The sequence below is a fragment of the Acipenser ruthenus genome, chromosome 13 (genome assembly GCF_902713425.1).
Source record: "Acipenser ruthenus chromosome 13, fAciRut3.2 maternal haplotype, whole genome shotgun sequence".
NCBI classification, from domain to species: Eukaryota; Metazoa; Chordata; class Actinopteri; order Acipenseriformes; family Acipenseridae; genus Acipenser; species Acipenser ruthenus.
In genome coordinates this window covers 30,421,435-30,438,392 of record NC_081201.1, presented here as the reverse complement: position 1 = coordinate 30,438,392, position 16,958 = coordinate 30,421,435, and the positions used below count along the sequence as shown (strand labels likewise).

The following is a 16,958-nucleotide window of genomic DNA, read 5'->3' as shown; positions in this document are numbered from 1 at the left end:
CAATTTGTCCCACTGTTACTGTATAGGTGTCGGGAGAATCTCCCACATTCTCTGACAGTATGGCTGGCATGGACAGGTATATGACCCACAGTATTCCGACATTGCCATTGGTGTGTGAGCACTGACGCATGCAAACTCAAACGTGCCCTACTCCGCTTTATTATAACGCTGGATAAACCAATATATGATAATTTGCCAAACAGGTGAGCATGTACCACATCCATATAGGCTGTTTAACTTTGGAGCACTACAGTACAGTATGTGATACACGCTGCATGTCAACTTAACATTACATTAGCACTCAAATACAAAATTGTCTACAAGTGATACAAGTTTTGAGGATTCATAATGTACGGGCATCTTGCTGGGTAACAAAAGTACGCTACTTTAGGTATTGAAACTGTCAAAAAGTAAAAAATGCGGACGTGCCGTCTACCGTCTACGCTTTAGGACTTGCTTTCAAATTCTGAAATTCAATTACTCACTGCGTTAACTCACATTTCTCTGAAATTGTTTTCCGGTCAAAATCGCTCTGCGTGTGAGTCACTATGTGACGGTGTCAGATTGGTCAATTCTATTCAAATTGCCCATGCCCACAGTTTATGTAAATCGTATTCAATCCATTGTGGGCAGGGTTTAAGAAGAGTTCGAGCTCTTTCAAGTCGAAATCCAGAGAGCGACTGAACATCTGGGACTGAGAAAGCGCGTTGAGTGGCACAATTACTGTATCAGACATGCACTGGATGTTACCTTTTCTCTCTTTTTTGATATGCCATTGCAATCTGGGTACGTTTGTTTCTATATTTTATAATCACATTTTGCTGTAGTAAAACAGTAGCCGACATATTAGAGTGGAAAGTGTTTTATAATATAGTCATATGATTTTTAATTCTGACGATAGAGTTTCAATTGTTGACAATTGTCTTTGTTAGATATGGCCAAATACTGTGTCTTTTTTCTATTCCAGTGCCGTACTGATGTGTCTTAAATGTTTTTAACAGCTTTTAAAATACAGATCGCTCATGAAAGGTTGCTTTGCTCACATACTGGTAATGTGTTTCAGTGCAAATCGTACTGTATATTAGAATAACACGTTTTCCTTTTAACTGCTTTAAAATATATTCATAACAGATGCGCGTGTAGCCACTGTATGTGGTGCTTACCCACTGTGCACCGTGCATTTAATAAATATGTTGAGATTGTATAATAAACTCATGTATTGTAATTGATGATGTGGTCCACAATAAGATTCAATTGATGGCTAGGTATGGATTATTTTAATGCATCTGTGGCTGGTGAGGCAGCTACTGTTGCTATCTCCCAGTCGAAAGGTATGGTTTTGGACAGAGGTCGATGTAGGTGAGGTGTGCGTAATTCCTAAAAGTAGCAGAGAAATACAATATTTCCCGAATTCCCAACTTATCGTTTTTGTTAGTGTGAGTGCCTACATTTGAACAACTTTGGTGTCATAACCTTGATATGGAAATATAAAACCAGGAGGGATTAATTATGGTCTGGGTAATTTCCTTGCTTAACAGTTTTTCTTTTTTTTATTATTCTTTCAACAAATTGGTGATTTTATGACTGTATTTTCAGTCTTTGTTTTTTTTGTTTTGTTTTAAATATATTTTTGTTAAGGCCTTGGTTAGATAAGTTACTGTAACAGTGTCCTAATATGGGTTTCACTTATTGACTCCCCAGTGTCTTTTTTGACTTTCATTACCTTCATTTTTTCTCAGTTAATTTCAGTGGACTTGAAATCTGTTGTTGTCCCAGTTAATCCCAGTCTAAGACCTTGTTTCCATTGGTTACAATATTGCTTAATTGATGCTAGGGCCATTTAATAAATAATCAAGGAGCTGGATGGAACTGGGCTGGAATGCACAAGACAATCTGTTTTAATGTGTTTTTATTTACATTTTCAAATATAAAAATATTGATGCATATTATTTCAAGGGTTTATTTCCAGACGGTCTAATTGTATTTTCTCTTTGTAGCATCATGTTCAAATGAGTTTGCCCAGCTTGCCGATGTAGAGAAGTATGAAATAATTACTCCTCAAAGATTGACCAAAGGCCGACCCAAACGAGACATTTCTTCAAAAGAGGTGCGTTTCCTATTTTACTGCTCAGTGGTAAATCAATCATCTGTGTGCTGTTTCTCATCAGTGATGCAAAAACTAGCAGCTTGTGAAGTATCAGTAAGTTTTCATTTGCTTATGCAGTGATTAAATACAGCTCCTCTTCATTATATAGTGTGCATTATTTAGCCCTTCATGTGCTCAGTTTGATATTGAAGATTCATTAACACACTTACAAACAACCAGGGGTTTTCATAGTCCTCATCAGTTGTAAATTAGATTCCTATTTTTATTGAGTCTACATATGTGCTTACCAGGGCTACCAGTCTGATAAGTCATTCCTATGTATTTACTCTATACACTAAATGTGTTCTGCATTTTGTGGATTTTTATGGTTTGGGAATAAAACGTGTAGAACCAGAAGGACCTGTGAGTCCTTGCTAGATATGTGATTGATGTGTAATGACTTACACAAAAAGGCACTTGAGACCGTTTGAATGACTCAGCCTTTAGAAAAATGTGCCCCACCCATAATATTTGTTTTCTTTACCGCATGTAAATGTGTCGTTCAAACCAAGCATTATTCAGCCAAGGGGTACTCACTATTAAAATGTTTATATGGAAATACTATTTACAATACTATATCACAGCAGTTAAATCCAATTAGATTTAACTATAGGTTATTGTGTTAAATCATAGTTTACTATAGTCAGTTTATTTGAAAATAAAAAAGTTTATTGCTTTACAATCTATATATTATTAAGATAGGACTGGGTTGTCAGTGTTGGTGAGGGGAATACAGTGTTAAATAAAAATGGCTTTCTTAAGAGTGTAATTGTTTGAGCTGCCAAGTTGTTGATAAGAAGCATCTGGGATTTATTCACTGATAATTCTCTGATAGTATATTCACTGATAACCCCCCAGCGATGCTTTTCACACCTTACAGTGGTGGAAGCACCTTTATGTCTAGATAATTGTTGACATGGAGAGAGAAATACCCTCAATTTAAATATGTAGCCCATTCTCCAACTGCATTTATGAGATCGCTTGGAAATTTGCTCCATGGTGTGTTGGAGACCTTTTTTCAATTAATGAGCACCAGACCATAGTATAGCATTTCCCTTAGGTCCATGCATTTCCAACATGGGAATATGCAAGGACACTTCTGGATGTCGAATGCATAAAAGAAGTATGAGTACAAACATTTACTTTTACCTTTGCAGGTTCCCTACCCTGAGAAAGTGCAATATGCCTTGACTATAGAAGGGAAGAACTATACCATTAATCTTGAAAAGAATAGGTAAGCTATAATTATATATATATATATATATATATATATATATATATATATATATATATATATATATATATATATATATATATATTTATATAATTCTATATATATATAACTGTGTGTAGCTGAATAATATAATGTATAGTTTATTTACTGGATGGCAAATACCTTACTGTTCAATGAGCATGTTACTTTCATTTTCCTTTTTTTTTAGAATTCTTTTGGGAAAAGATTACACTGAGACACACTATCTACAAAATGGTACTGAGATTACTAGCTCTCCAAATGTTGAGGTATGAAAGCAATCAATTCTGTACTAAATTGTTTTAAAATGAATGTGTCTTGTTTAAAAGCTGTATTATTGTGGTGTGTCAATTTTAACGTCTGCTGTTTTTGGTACAGGAACACTGCTTCTATCAAGGCCGCATCCAAGGTGTGAAAGACTCTTCCGTCAGTATAAATACATGCTCTGGAATCAGGTAAAGAATTGTGTAGTTTTATCTCTTTATCTAGACCAGCTTTCAGAAATTCACTGCTGACCACAGCTTGAAAATGTGCACAAAATGTGTTTTGCACCCACTGATACTATTGCATTAAACTGATGAAAACTCCCTAGCCCTGTTTTTCTTTGATTATAGCTGATAACGTTTTTCAGAAGAACTGTATAGGAGGGACTACTTCCCTTTGTGCACCAAATGCACAAAATTACATCTCTTACACCCTACACACAGCGTTATAATTATTAATCATGACAATGGTTCTTGTACCCAGGAGCTACTATCAAACATGAAAAGGAGTTTTTAACTTGAGTATTCTGTATGTTCTGTGCACAGGGTGACATCTGCACACATAAGACATGCTAATATTTTAACAAATCCTTAACAGTCATTGGTTGATTTCTCACACATGATTTACAATTTGACATATATCTTTTGCTAACCTCTAAATTACTTGTTACTATACAGTCACAATATGTCATTAATGTATAGAGCAAAGTGTTTTTTTGGGAGGGGATGGGGGGTTCTTGATAAAAAGTGTATACTAGTAATACAAAAGTAATACTTATATAACTAGAAGATTGGTAAGAAATGACGTAGTTGCGGGAAAGAGCAGTTCAATTGCTGTTTTATATGTTTCAAATTATTTTGTTCATTGTCTTTGCACATCCTTTAAAATAGTTCCCTATAATAGGCTACACTATGCTTTTTTGATTCATGACACCACACTGGAGCGTTAAAGTTTTTTAAACAGTAATTGCTACTTTCAGCACAAAAAAATAACTGAAACAACCCCACGCAGTGATTTGACATCATACCTAGAAATATACTGTGGATTACTGGAACTAAAGCAGTTAGACTCACTGAGAAAAAAAGGCAAAAACGTAATTTGCAATGACCAGGCAGAAAATGTAGAGGGTGTTCATTATATATAAAATGTCTCTGTTGTGAAGATGATATGCTCCAAGAGATAACTTACCCATGATCCTATTTCAAGCAAAGATTACACATTGATTTGGAATGTGAGATTGCATGCCTTTATTGAAAAGAATGACAATGATAATGTTAGTTTTACCCAATGTGTTTCTAATAAGGGAAAAATTTCAAACAGGGGATAACAGAAATAAAGGAGACTTGCAATGCTTTGTAAAATGCTGTTTTGCATCATCAGTACAGATGTTTTTTTCCCTTTTATTAATCTCAGCTAGTTTTTTTGTATGAAATATAATAACGTTTGAATTTGTCCTGCGTTACAACCAAGTATTTCTTTACATCGTTCTAATTTGTCCAAAACAAACTCGAGTTAAGTTCTTTGAACCAATGATTATATAAGTTGTGGCAATTTAAGGAGTCATAAGAATAAAGCAATGACATCTGACCTTTCCCAAATTTAACAAAACAATGTGTAGTTAAATACTGAAGTGTAACCATCAGAGTTCAAATCTGAGTTCTTTGAACAGATGGTAGCACTTCAGTAATAATGAGAAAATATGTATATTTAGCAAATTCTGTGACATTATGTTTAACTACGTTACAAAATACCTAGAAGCAGCATCATTCATTCACACATATTTATAGCTACTGTGAGTAATTTCCCACATTTACTAATTCTTTGTGTTCAACAGAGCTACATTTGGTATTGATCAGTTAAAAGCATACAGATCAAACCCACGATCACTACTGTCCTGCTAAGAGTCCAGAAGTATTTCTAGTGCTGGATGTTTAGATGAAAAATCTGTTTTAAATCTAAGTTATTTGAAGACAGATAATCTAAATATTTAACATATACTGATGACAGTTTCGGTGTGTCAGATATTCATAGATAATATCAGATATCTAACTATTCAAACATCCTTCTGAATGTCCATCTGCAAAGAATAACTGAAGACATGCATACACAGTTACAAAGTTGTGAGGAACCCTTCTACATTCAGCTTTGAAAATACTTTAGTGACCACTCTTTAATTTGTCTGGTGTCTTTAAAGCTAAAACATAGATTCTTGTTGACTTTGTGACCCTTTTTATTTTCTAGAGGGCTTCTAATGGCTGAGCAGAAAGTCTACCTGATTGAGCCCCTGAATGGAGCTGCAGAGGGAGCCCATGCTGTTTACAGACAGGAGCACCTGAGAATGAAGCGAGCGACCTGCAGAGACTCGAATGAAACTGTCTATGACTACGGACCCAAACTTGCTGGGATCTTCAAGACACCGATCTGGGTACTTGCAACTCATTTTATTTTTTGGTTTATTTGAACCAACTTATTTTATTTCAAGCCAATCCTATATTTTTATCCTCAGAATTGTCCCTAGACATTTTTAGATGACGACAGCTCCAGGATATTCCTGCTGGGACAAATGCTTCTCATGCTCTTCCCCCATGATAAAAAAGAAAATGCATCCTTTCTTACTTGGAGCTCTTTAATTAAGGCTCCTCAGGGGGAGCCCCTCTATGTGATTCATGCCTTGATTACTATGGCTATTGAAGGAGTCCACTGTGGCAGATGGCAGGGTGCGCCACACAAACTTCTTTGTTTTGTAAAATGAGTGTGATATTTAGTACCCTAAGGATGTGAGCTAATTTAAACCTCTGACAACACATTTACCCAGAATAATGGGTTTAAGACTGCTTGTTGACACTGGTGTTCAAAATAAATTCCAATACACGTGGAAACTGACCTGGTCAAAACCGTGTTGTTGTTTTTTTGTTTTGTTTTTTACTGAAACAGTATTTTTGTCAGGTGTGTATAACAGATGTCTGTCTTTTTTCTTTTTTAGAAAAGTGCTCCTCTTGCAAAAGGCAACAGATTTGTGGAGATGTTCTTGGTTGTTGACAACAGAGAGGTAGGATTAACCTGATAAAAAAGTTTTACTTGATAAAAGTTAAAAGAAGTAGATGGCTTGTAAAAGTGAAGAGGAGTAATATAATTGTTAATTGTTTGTGTAATGCCCTGGGCACCATCTGCTAGGCTTTATCAAGCTCTAACAAATATAATCAGAACAAATGAACCAGCAAGAAACAACAATATTCTTGTAGTGTGAAAATTACTGTAAATGATTGTATAGTGATTTAAGATGTTTTATTATGAGCTTTATATAATAGTCCCTAGGTAGCCCATGTATGTTTGTGTAACTTTTTTTTCTTTATCAGTATACAAAATATAACAAAGACATGCAGGAAATGCGAAGCCGGATGTTGGAAGTTGTAAATCATGTTGACAAGGTAATTCACTTATGAATAAACTCCATCTGGCTCGTAACGGCAAGATTAAGATTACTTTAGCACCGGTGTCACTTTCAGCATGATTTTCAAAAGGAGCAAAATAAGAACACAAAATTATTTTTACAGCCTGATTAATGTAAAAAAAAAAAATTAAAAAGCGTCAACAAGTGAATACACGACTCGTTTCATCTAAACCCTTTGAAAGCCAGATACTTAGTGACCCAAATCAGGTTTGAGAAATCACTTTGCTACCTCGTTCTTATTTTGCCCCGTTTGAAAATCATGCTGTATATGTCTAGTTTAATTGTTTTTTTACAATGACTATCAATCTGGCTTAATCGGTAGTAAACAAAAAAAAACTGAAATATGAAAGTAAGTGAGTGGGTAGATATATGTACTTTTGGCACTAATTTAATGGTATTTATTTACTAAAATGAATTCACCATGGTTTATATTTCCCAGTTAATCGCCTTTTACTTTACAGCTTTATCGACCTGTTAACGTACGTGTTGTGCTGGTTGGACTGGAGGTCTGGACATACAGGGACAAATTTGTTGTCAGTACTGATCCTGATAAAACCCTGAGCAGTTTCCTAGCCTGGCGCAAGACGGATTTGATCAAAAAGAAGAAGCATGACAATGCTCAGTTTGTGACGTAAGTATTGCCGTTTATTGTGTACAATATTCCTCATTGGACAGGGCATTGAGTTGAATTTTGAAATGCATTTCTGATTTGTATCTTTGTTTTTGTTTTAGTGGCATTAGCTTTGAAGGCAGCACAGTGGGGTTAGCAACAAAATTTGCAATGTGCTCTGGTGATTCTGGTGCAGTTAATGAGGTACAGTTCTTTATAAAAACACATTATTTACCCAGGAATGTGCAATATGAATACAGCTTTTAAATGAGATACTACTATTGTAATGTAAATTCAAAGTTTGGGAAATCAGTTGGTTAGCCACTGTTCTTAGTCTAATGACTCAGCAGTACTAGACCTGTGTGCTACATAAAAAAAAAATAAGATGACAGTAAGTATCCAGGCTTTTATTGAGCTATAAATGCACCAATGGAAGTAAGTACTGGAGAACTTTCAATGTGTGCTTTTCTTGTTCACAGGACCATAATAGAAACCCTATAGGGGTGGCATCAACAATTGCCCATGAGATGGGGCACAACTTGGGCATGTCTCATGATGATTCTGACTGTATCTGTGAAGCATCAAAGTCCCGCAAGGGATGTATAATGGCAGATAGTATTGGGTAAGAAGTCCCTAGACTTATAAATTATCGTTATACTCAAGCCCCTGTAGAACTCCTGTCCTCTTACTGTTACATTTGCATCTCACTGTGGAGTATGTTGTTTAATTACAGATATTGGAAAAGGCAGTCTTATTAACATAAAAGCAGCTATAGGAAGTGAGAGTCATCTTCATGTGAGTGATGTTGTGACAGTATCATAGGCTTAATGCTAGTACTTAAGACAGTTATTGTAACAGTTCCCCACATGTGTTAAACTGATAATAAATTACTTCAATGCAGGAGCTGTCAAGTTTCAAGCTGTTTTGAGCTTGAATGAGGATCATTTTAACAAAAAAACTACTATCAAAGCATAGATATTATGCCACGTCACCAGCAAAGTATTACAGCTGCCAGAATGCCCTATTTGTCAAAGCAGCATAAAACAATAGAGCTTTATTACAATGGCACCATTTTGACCCTGTCCTAAATAATGGCATTTCTGCTATATTGTGTCTGCCCAGCTCTAATCTCAATGCATTGTAAATAACTGCAATTTCTGATATCACAAGGTAAAAATATAAATGTTTTGTCAATGAACAATTCTTTCATTCATTCAACATTATCTGTTTTCAGAAATAACATCTCATTTTATTATTTCTGTTAAAACATTTTTTAAAGACAGGTTTATGCCTTTGTTCTCAAACTATGTTCAGCTGGCGGTAACTTGTAACTATCTGGTCTGTGCTGGCCTGCAATGTTTCACTTAGAAGAGTTGATTCCATAAAGAGTTATCCTGCTTGTTGTATACATTTATGTCCTGCCCGGCATGGTAATGTTTGTGTTTTTTTTGTTTTTTTTTATATAATTAGGAACATTTACCCACATAGCTTCAGCAGCTGTAGCCAGCAGGCCCTACAGCAGTTCTTGAGTCAGTACAACCCCAGTTGCCTGCTGAACACCCCCAATACAGACGATCTGTATGGAGGCCCAGTGTGTGGAAATGACTTTGTGGAGCGGGGAGAAGAGTGTGACTGTGGGACTGTAGAGGTAAGTCACACCAAATATATAAACACTTGATTTGAAAAAACTGGTATGATTAAGTTACTGTGCTTTCATCCTCATAGCAACTATCAGTTTATTCCTGCAATGTATGTAAACCTGTTTCCTGTTTTAGGAATGCAGGAACCCTTGTTGCAATGCCACAACCTGCAGATTAAAGGAAGGGGCCCAGTGTGCTCATGGTGAATGCTGTCACGATTGCAAGGTAAGACCTCGTCATTTACTTACAGCTGCATAAACCTCTAATGACCTTTTTCATTGTGATTTTGTTCTACTGTGCTTCAATATGCCAAGCCTTTAAATGCTGTGCTCTTTCTTACCTACAGGTAAAGCTTTACTCAAGTTACCACTGGTACATTTATATGGATATTTTGTAGTTATCATGTTTTGTTTTGTTTTCTGCTTAATGTGATTTTATTTTATTGTAACCCTTTAACATTCACTTCCTAATGCTGTTAGTAATCTTATATTACTAATACAGACATAAACTCTACTTATTTCTGAAACAGCAGTATTGAAAAAATATAGTTTTTTTTTAAGTAAATGTATACAAGGGACTGATGAAATATTGTAATGTTTGTGCAAGGAACCTTTGTTAACATTAGGTGTTACAATGCCCTTGAGTGTGTAATCTAAAAAAATAAAAGCAGGAAATGATCAAGCAAGAGTTGTCAAAACAAAACAAAACACATAACAGATGTTTAAAAGTGCTTGCTAAAGTACCAGTGTGTACACACACAAACACACGCCTTGCACACTGTCAGCTAGCAGTGTCTAACTTTGTGTTAGAACATTTTTAGAATACAACTATAGAAATTGTATAAAACGAGCAGGACAAAACAGAACACATTTCTCTGACCAGTTTCACGCTGGTCTGATAGGGTTAACATGATTTGTGTCACTCTTTGCTTCAAAGGTCCTCAGACATTTTATGCAAGAAAAGAATCTAAAGAATTCAAACATTTTTCTGTATAATAATCAAGTGCAAGCGTAAGCCTTTCCCAGACTAAATGAACTGCAATTCTGGAGCGAATCTTTGGTTTTACTTTTCAGGTACACATCATTAACAGTTTTAATTGATTTTGTACTCTAGGTCAAACCAGCTGGAGATGTGTGCAGACACAGTGTGAGTGACTGTGACCTGCCAGAGTATTGCACTGGCCTGAGCCCACAGTGTCCAGAGAATGCTTTCCAAATGAACGGATCCCCTTGCAAGTTTGGACAGGGTTACTGCTTTAATGGAGAGTGCCCCACACACCAGCAGCACTGCATTACCCTTTGGGGGCCAGGTACTTCAGAAGCCTTCCTGATGTTAGTAATGCTAAGCTAGAGCCAGGTTTACCACTGCCATGCAGCTTCCATTCAGCCCAATACATTTCCTTTGTCATAAACTCATTGTGCTAGATTCTCAAAGATATTTAATCAAAATTCTCATTAGTGCAGGTCACGGTCTGTATATGACTTTATGTGCTTAATCAACTTTCTAAATATGCACGTTGCTCTGTCATTTCCTGTTGCATTTACAAGCTATGATAAATGGGTATTTTTTGTTATCATTTAGCTGCCAGAGTTGCTCCAGAGCCCTGCTTTCAGCAAAATAAAAGAGGAGATGAGCATGCTCACTGCAAAAAGAACCTAAACGGATATCAAAGTTGTGCTGAAAAGTAAGCGCTGATTAATATGACTGCTTATCTTTACATCCTAGTGACGATATTTCTGTGAAACCTGATTGCTTTATCTAGAATTCACACCATTTCATCTATCTGCTCGCAATCTCTCCTTTTTAACTCAACACTGCATCATAGGGACAAATGTTTTTATTTGATTAAAAAAATACCAGTAGAATGCTTAACCTGTATCAATTTATGAAGATGTTTTCTACCCCCGGGCTAACAGTCCTTCATTTTACAAGGAGACAAAACCAGGAAAACACCTCTTTAGATGCAGCCGCTTGCTGTCAGTGCTGTTTCTTCCCAGGATAGTACAATGTGGGTCTGCCAAATCCATGTTCTAATAACATCTGCATCAGCACTCACATACAGTTCAACCGCATTCATCCTGCCAACTTTTAAATGTAGACAAATGGTTTTTTTTAAAGTCTGTCTTAAAAAAACAATATAAGTGATTGGTTTAACATGGTGCACAACTTGAAAAGGATACATTTTCCATAGTTTGTTCCTTTTTTAATTTTTGACAGATATGTTTAAAGTGATATTTCACCTTTGAAAATATTTGTTCTACATATGGTTGTTACAGTATATAATAAATAACAGGTCTACTTTTTCTTGTACGCCAAATATGTATATAATTTTGGAAAATGTTGTTTCGGTATAAATGGTCTAAATATAATACAAATAAAATTCCTTTTACAGGGACATTAAATGTGGAAAGATACATTGTCAGGATGGCAATATGTTCCCAATCACTAAACAAAAATATACTATGATCCTTCCTTGGGCAGTGCAGTGTAAAATAGCAGAGATGTCAAATGATGCTGACTCTGAAGATCTTGGGCTGGTCCCTAGTGGAACTAAATGTGAAGAGAGGAAGGTGAGTCATTGATTTGTTTTATACCAGCAATTGCCTGTCCGTGCAAAATGACAGACAGAGTTATTACCACATTATTGTTCTATTAAGACTGTGTTACACATGCAGGTGTACTGTACATGAAAACCTGGCATTATTAACAAATGATGGTCCTGTAAACTTACATGACATTGCAGAATAGCTTTTATAAAAACAGGGGCAGTGGTGGAAAATGAGAGTAAACAATACTGTGAAACATGTTTTGCTGGAGATCATCTCTTTAGTCCTTTCTCTGCTAAACCTTGTAGAATACTAAATGTTTTATTTGTTGTTTAACATCACAGGTGTGCTACAATGGCAGATGTCAGGACCTTGATATTTATGAAACAGAAGACTGTTCTGCAAAATGCAATAACCATGGGGTAAGTAAGTGTTGGAATTGTTTGGTCCCTTTGTGTGCCATATGAAAAGCCCTTCTAATTATTTCTACAGTTTTCACAAAAAAGAAAAAAGTGTGCTCTTGTTTTGATTCCTTACCGTTTCGAATCCTTTACCGTTTCCATGCTGTTCTTAATAAAGAATCCCCTTTTCTAGGTCTGCAATCATAAAAAGGAATGTCACTGTGATGCAGGATGGTCACCACCATATTGTGATGTTAAACTGTCTGAGCTCCCTAAAGGTAAGTCACAATAAGAAAGGGTTGTGCACTGCATACCAGATATTGAGTCTATCAACTCTTTTTTCAATGCACGATTCTTATATAAAGATGAACTTCAAGGTGAGAGTACAGAGTGACCTTTTGATTTGTTTTGTAGGTGGAAAAGCCATCATTACTGGAGTAACTGTAGCAGTGGTCGTGCTAATACTGGCTGCCATTATCACCGGTGGACTAATGTTTTGCAGGTTTAGCAGGAAGGAGAACTACCCCAGTAAAACGTTAGTATTTGTCATCCTTGCTGTTTTTGAATAGAGTTGCTTCCTCTGGGGTTTTCAATGTATTTTACCAATGATTTTAAAGCCCTTGTGCCAACAAGGGACTTCGATCAAGCTGGCTTCCTTCGTAAAGGCAACACAATTTCATGAAAAATGTAAACTGTATTTCAACCACAGAAACCAAAACTACCATGCATCCAATGGAGTGAAAATATACTTCAGACAGGAAATAATTCTGCCTACCAAAACTCGGCTTCTTTTTTGTGTTTGTTCAGTTGTGTTTCCTAAGTTTAAATCACATTATTAATGAAGAGAATATATATATATATATATATATATATATATATATATATATATATATATATATATATATGCTGTATTTGAAGCATTCCAATTTATGCAATTCATCTTTTCAACATATTATAGAAAAGAAAAATCTGGACTGTCAAACCCATTATTTCAAAGGGGAGGTAACAAAGGGAGCCCTCGGGTTGGTATCCCCAAGATCAGCAGGCCGATATTTCTGGAGTCTTCTTCGGCTCCCCAGCTCTGCACCCCGCTGTGCGTCACAGTCATTCCCAGTCGACCTCCTCCTCAGGTAAGCTGCTTGGGTTCCACTTTGCTGCTTTGCTCAGGTTGCTTTTTACATTAACATTTTTTTTTTAATTAAATGTTTTGTTTTTTTTTGTCTGCAGCCACCCAAGGCAGTGGAACAGTCACCCATGAAGTATAATACAACATCAGGACAGGTAATTGATGTTTATATTTTGTTTGTTTGTTTATCAGCTTTGTCTTGCCAGTGAGTCACAGTCTTAGCTAATTGCCCTTTAAAAAAAGTGCAAGTAGCATAAAACATGTATGATAAACATATTAATTGCATTCTTTTTCAGGTTGTAAAACCCAGTATGCCACCTCCTGTCCCCCCAACCAAGCCAGGGTATTCACAGGTGAACTAAAATATTTAATTACATCAAACTGGATTGTATCTGTCCTGCAATTTTTGCTGCAACATGCATTCGTATTAAACCCACTCCAATTAAAACTATTGTCATCAAGAACTGAAAGCATTTTGTCCTAATACAGAATTAAGGGAAATTCAAAGATAATTTCCTCGGTTTCAGTTCTGAACCTGCAAATAAAAATGACTAGGCTTAGTTGGCTGAAGTAAATGTTATGCAGTGGATCTGAAGTAAATGTGGTCACTGAGTCACATACATGTTTTCATTGTAGTTCTGACTAGTTACAATCATCTTTAAAAATACAAAATTGATATTAATTGTTTATGTTATTGCAGGCCAAACCAGTCCCCCCTACAAAACCTTTGCCCAACCTGAAAGCCAAACCAGTAAGTCACCCTTAAATTATTCCTGTTTAGTTTCTTTAAACAGTAATATTTATTTGCAATTTGCAATATTTTGTTTTTCTAAGAGACTAGTCTTAGTATAACATTTGAGCTATAACAGAGTTTTACACTTTCATTTGAGTCTCCTAGTAATGTAATAAGAATGTGCCTCTCTGATTAACAATGGCAAGAAGAGAAAGGAAGAATGTGTCTTTTGATGATGCAAACAAACTAGGGTTCTTTCATATAAAGTATGTGCCCAGAAAGCTAAACTAAGGAGTACTGTAGTAAATAAACACCAAATAATTATTTGGGTGACACATGATTGTGGGTCACTGTAGTTTTGTCAGTAACTTATGTAAGGTTTACTACTTTTACGGCTGGTTTCACAGACCCTGATTAGCACTAGTCTTGTACTACTTTACCTAAAATAACATTAGATAGTCCAAGATTAGTGGTAATCAGTGTCTGTGAAACCAGCCAATAATGATTTACAAACCAGCTGTAGTTATGCCTAAACCAATAAGCATGAAATAGCAAGGTGTGTGGTACTTTTTTTCACAGTGTACAAAGCCTAGTCCATGTGCTCCAGTACGTTCTGTGAAACCTCCATCAGCAGTCCCACACTGGAAACAGACTCAGGTAAGATATTACTGTACTATTTTAGACCACACAAAAGAACACCTGATACAATATTATGAGTGAGTGTTAGCCATAGATAAAAAAAATTAAAAAAAATAATGATCATGAAAGATGCTTAGTTACTATCAAATAATGAGTAATCTTAAAATTCTAGTAATGTGCAAACTGACATAAAAAAACAAACAAAAACATCAGGATTACAAGAGGATTCTAATCTAGGTATCAAAAGTGTAAAATTCCTTCATGTTGTTTACAGCACATTTGTAATCCTTTGGTTGTTGAACCAAAGTTGCAAAATCGGACCATGTTTTTTTCGTCAATATTGTTGAAAAACAAACCCAGTTTACATTGATGTATTACTTGTTTTTCTAGGCTGGAACAAGGCCAAAGGCTGCACTGATGCCTCCTTGTCAACCAAGATGACAAGGAAGTCAAAGAGCCATAACTATGATTTAGAAAAGGCCTGTACAAAGGCGAGAGGTGTCTGCTTGAAGCTTTGCTGGGGGGGCTCATTTGGATAGTAGCCCCTTCAAATGTCTGTATATCCCTTAGAGGGGGCAGTGGATATTTTGTGTTTAGAAAGAAAAGCGTGTATGACTATGCATATACAATTCAGGGATTTTGGATAATTGTCAGCCTATTGAATTGTTTTTCCATTATCAAATATATTGCAACACATTTCTTGGTGTTTCTTCATTTTGTGCTTTATGTGCATTTCCTGCCTTGGTGTCCAAGTGACTCAATGCACATTTGCTGTTGACTCTACCTCTGACAAGAGGCGATGAAAAGTAAAGAGACATTCTCCAAGAGTGTTGGGGTTGGGGTGGGATGGGTGGCATTTTAAACCAAATGGGTGTTTATACAGGTTGTGTGTTTTCATTCTGTATTATTAACTTATGTTTGCCTTAAAAAATGAACCCTGCTGAAAGAGACTTTGCTGAAACAGCTCTGGGCCGAGACCTGACCACTGCTCTTATACCAGCTTCTAAGAAGCAGTCAGCTCAGCAGCATGATTATTTGGAGAGCTTCCAATTTGTCTCCTAGACAACAAGAGAAAAGACTCTCCTCTGTGCTGAAGAAGCCTGCACATCCTAAAAGTATAACTGATGTCATAATATTTCATTTATGAGGAACATGCATATTAATTATGGGATGCTTGTCATTGTGTAAGGCATTTGCTTTCCGTGTAAATGTTAAATGATGGCAGTGGAGCCAAACTAAGAATGCTTGGTTTTGGGTTTCTAAAGAATGAGAAATATATGCTACAGTGAGAGAGTATATATTGAGTTGTGTATGTGTATATGAGGGGATCAGACATATGTTGGGTAATTTTAATTACTTCCAGATTTCTTGAAAGCACAGATATCATTCCTCAAAGTTCCTTTTATCCATTCTGCACAGCATGGGGGTTCATTCTTGGTTTATTATTGCAGTTTTACTTATTGATGTTGTTTGTAATCTACTATCACAAACAGTCACATCCTATTACAAAGGATCACTTTCCTGTTTGCAAGCTGCATCCGGATGTGGCTTGATGATGCATGTTTTGATATAAAGTCATGGAGAAATAAGAACATAAGAACATTAGAAAGTTTACTAACGAGAGGAGGCCATTCGGCCCATCTTGCTCGTTTGGTTGTTAGTAGCTTATTGATCCCAGAATCTCACCAAGCAGCTTCTTGAAGGATCCCAGGGTGTCAGCTTCAACAACATTAAGGGGTTAGTTTAGATTTTGTGTAATTTATTCAAAGCCTTCTATTCAGCAGGACTGAATTAACATTTTCAGAATAGAAAGCTGAAGGCATCATTTGTATTAATAAATTATTTTGTATTGAATTATACACAATTGCTTTGTTTTGTAAGGCATACTTTGTATTAATAAATGAGTGTGTAATGAATTATGCGCAGTTGCTTTGTTTTGTATCGTTATTATTATTTTTCACTTGTACCTGATAAAGAAACCGTTGACATATGTTGCAATGTTTGCTGAAAATGCTGGTTCTGAAACAGGTACATTCTTTGAATTTTTATGTGAGAAATACATGTTAAAAATCGTTCAGTGTTCTTGTGAGCTCTCATGTTTATTTCAAATGTATCAATACTCCTTATATAATTTATTCATCTAGAAATAT

The 16,958-nt window shown here is 35.9% G+C and overlaps 1 protein-coding gene across 1 annotated transcript; it reads left to right on the top strand.

The window, feature by feature from the left end:
- The first annotated feature begins 582 nt into the window (after positions 1-582).
- Positions 583-16,733, top strand: adam8a (ADAM metallopeptidase domain 8a). Its single transcript, XM_034030494.3, has 25 exons — positions 583-786; positions 1,998-2,107; positions 3,304-3,380; positions 3,589-3,667; positions 3,777-3,853; positions 5,904-6,087; positions 6,646-6,711; positions 7,019-7,090; positions 7,575-7,744; positions 7,846-7,927; positions 8,203-8,345; positions 9,194-9,371; positions 9,499-9,588; positions 10,477-10,672; positions 10,945-11,047; positions 11,756-11,933; positions 12,254-12,331; positions 12,504-12,588; positions 12,725-12,845; positions 13,269-13,440; positions 13,538-13,591; positions 13,733-13,789; positions 14,137-14,187; positions 14,749-14,826; positions 15,199-16,733. The coding sequence occupies exons 1-25, from the start codon at positions 735-737 to the stop codon at positions 15,247-15,249; spliced, it is 2,604 nt and encodes an 867-aa protein (XP_033886385.3). The 5' UTR covers positions 583-734; the 3' UTR covers positions 15,250-16,733.
- Positions 16,734-16,958: the final 225 nt, after the last annotated feature.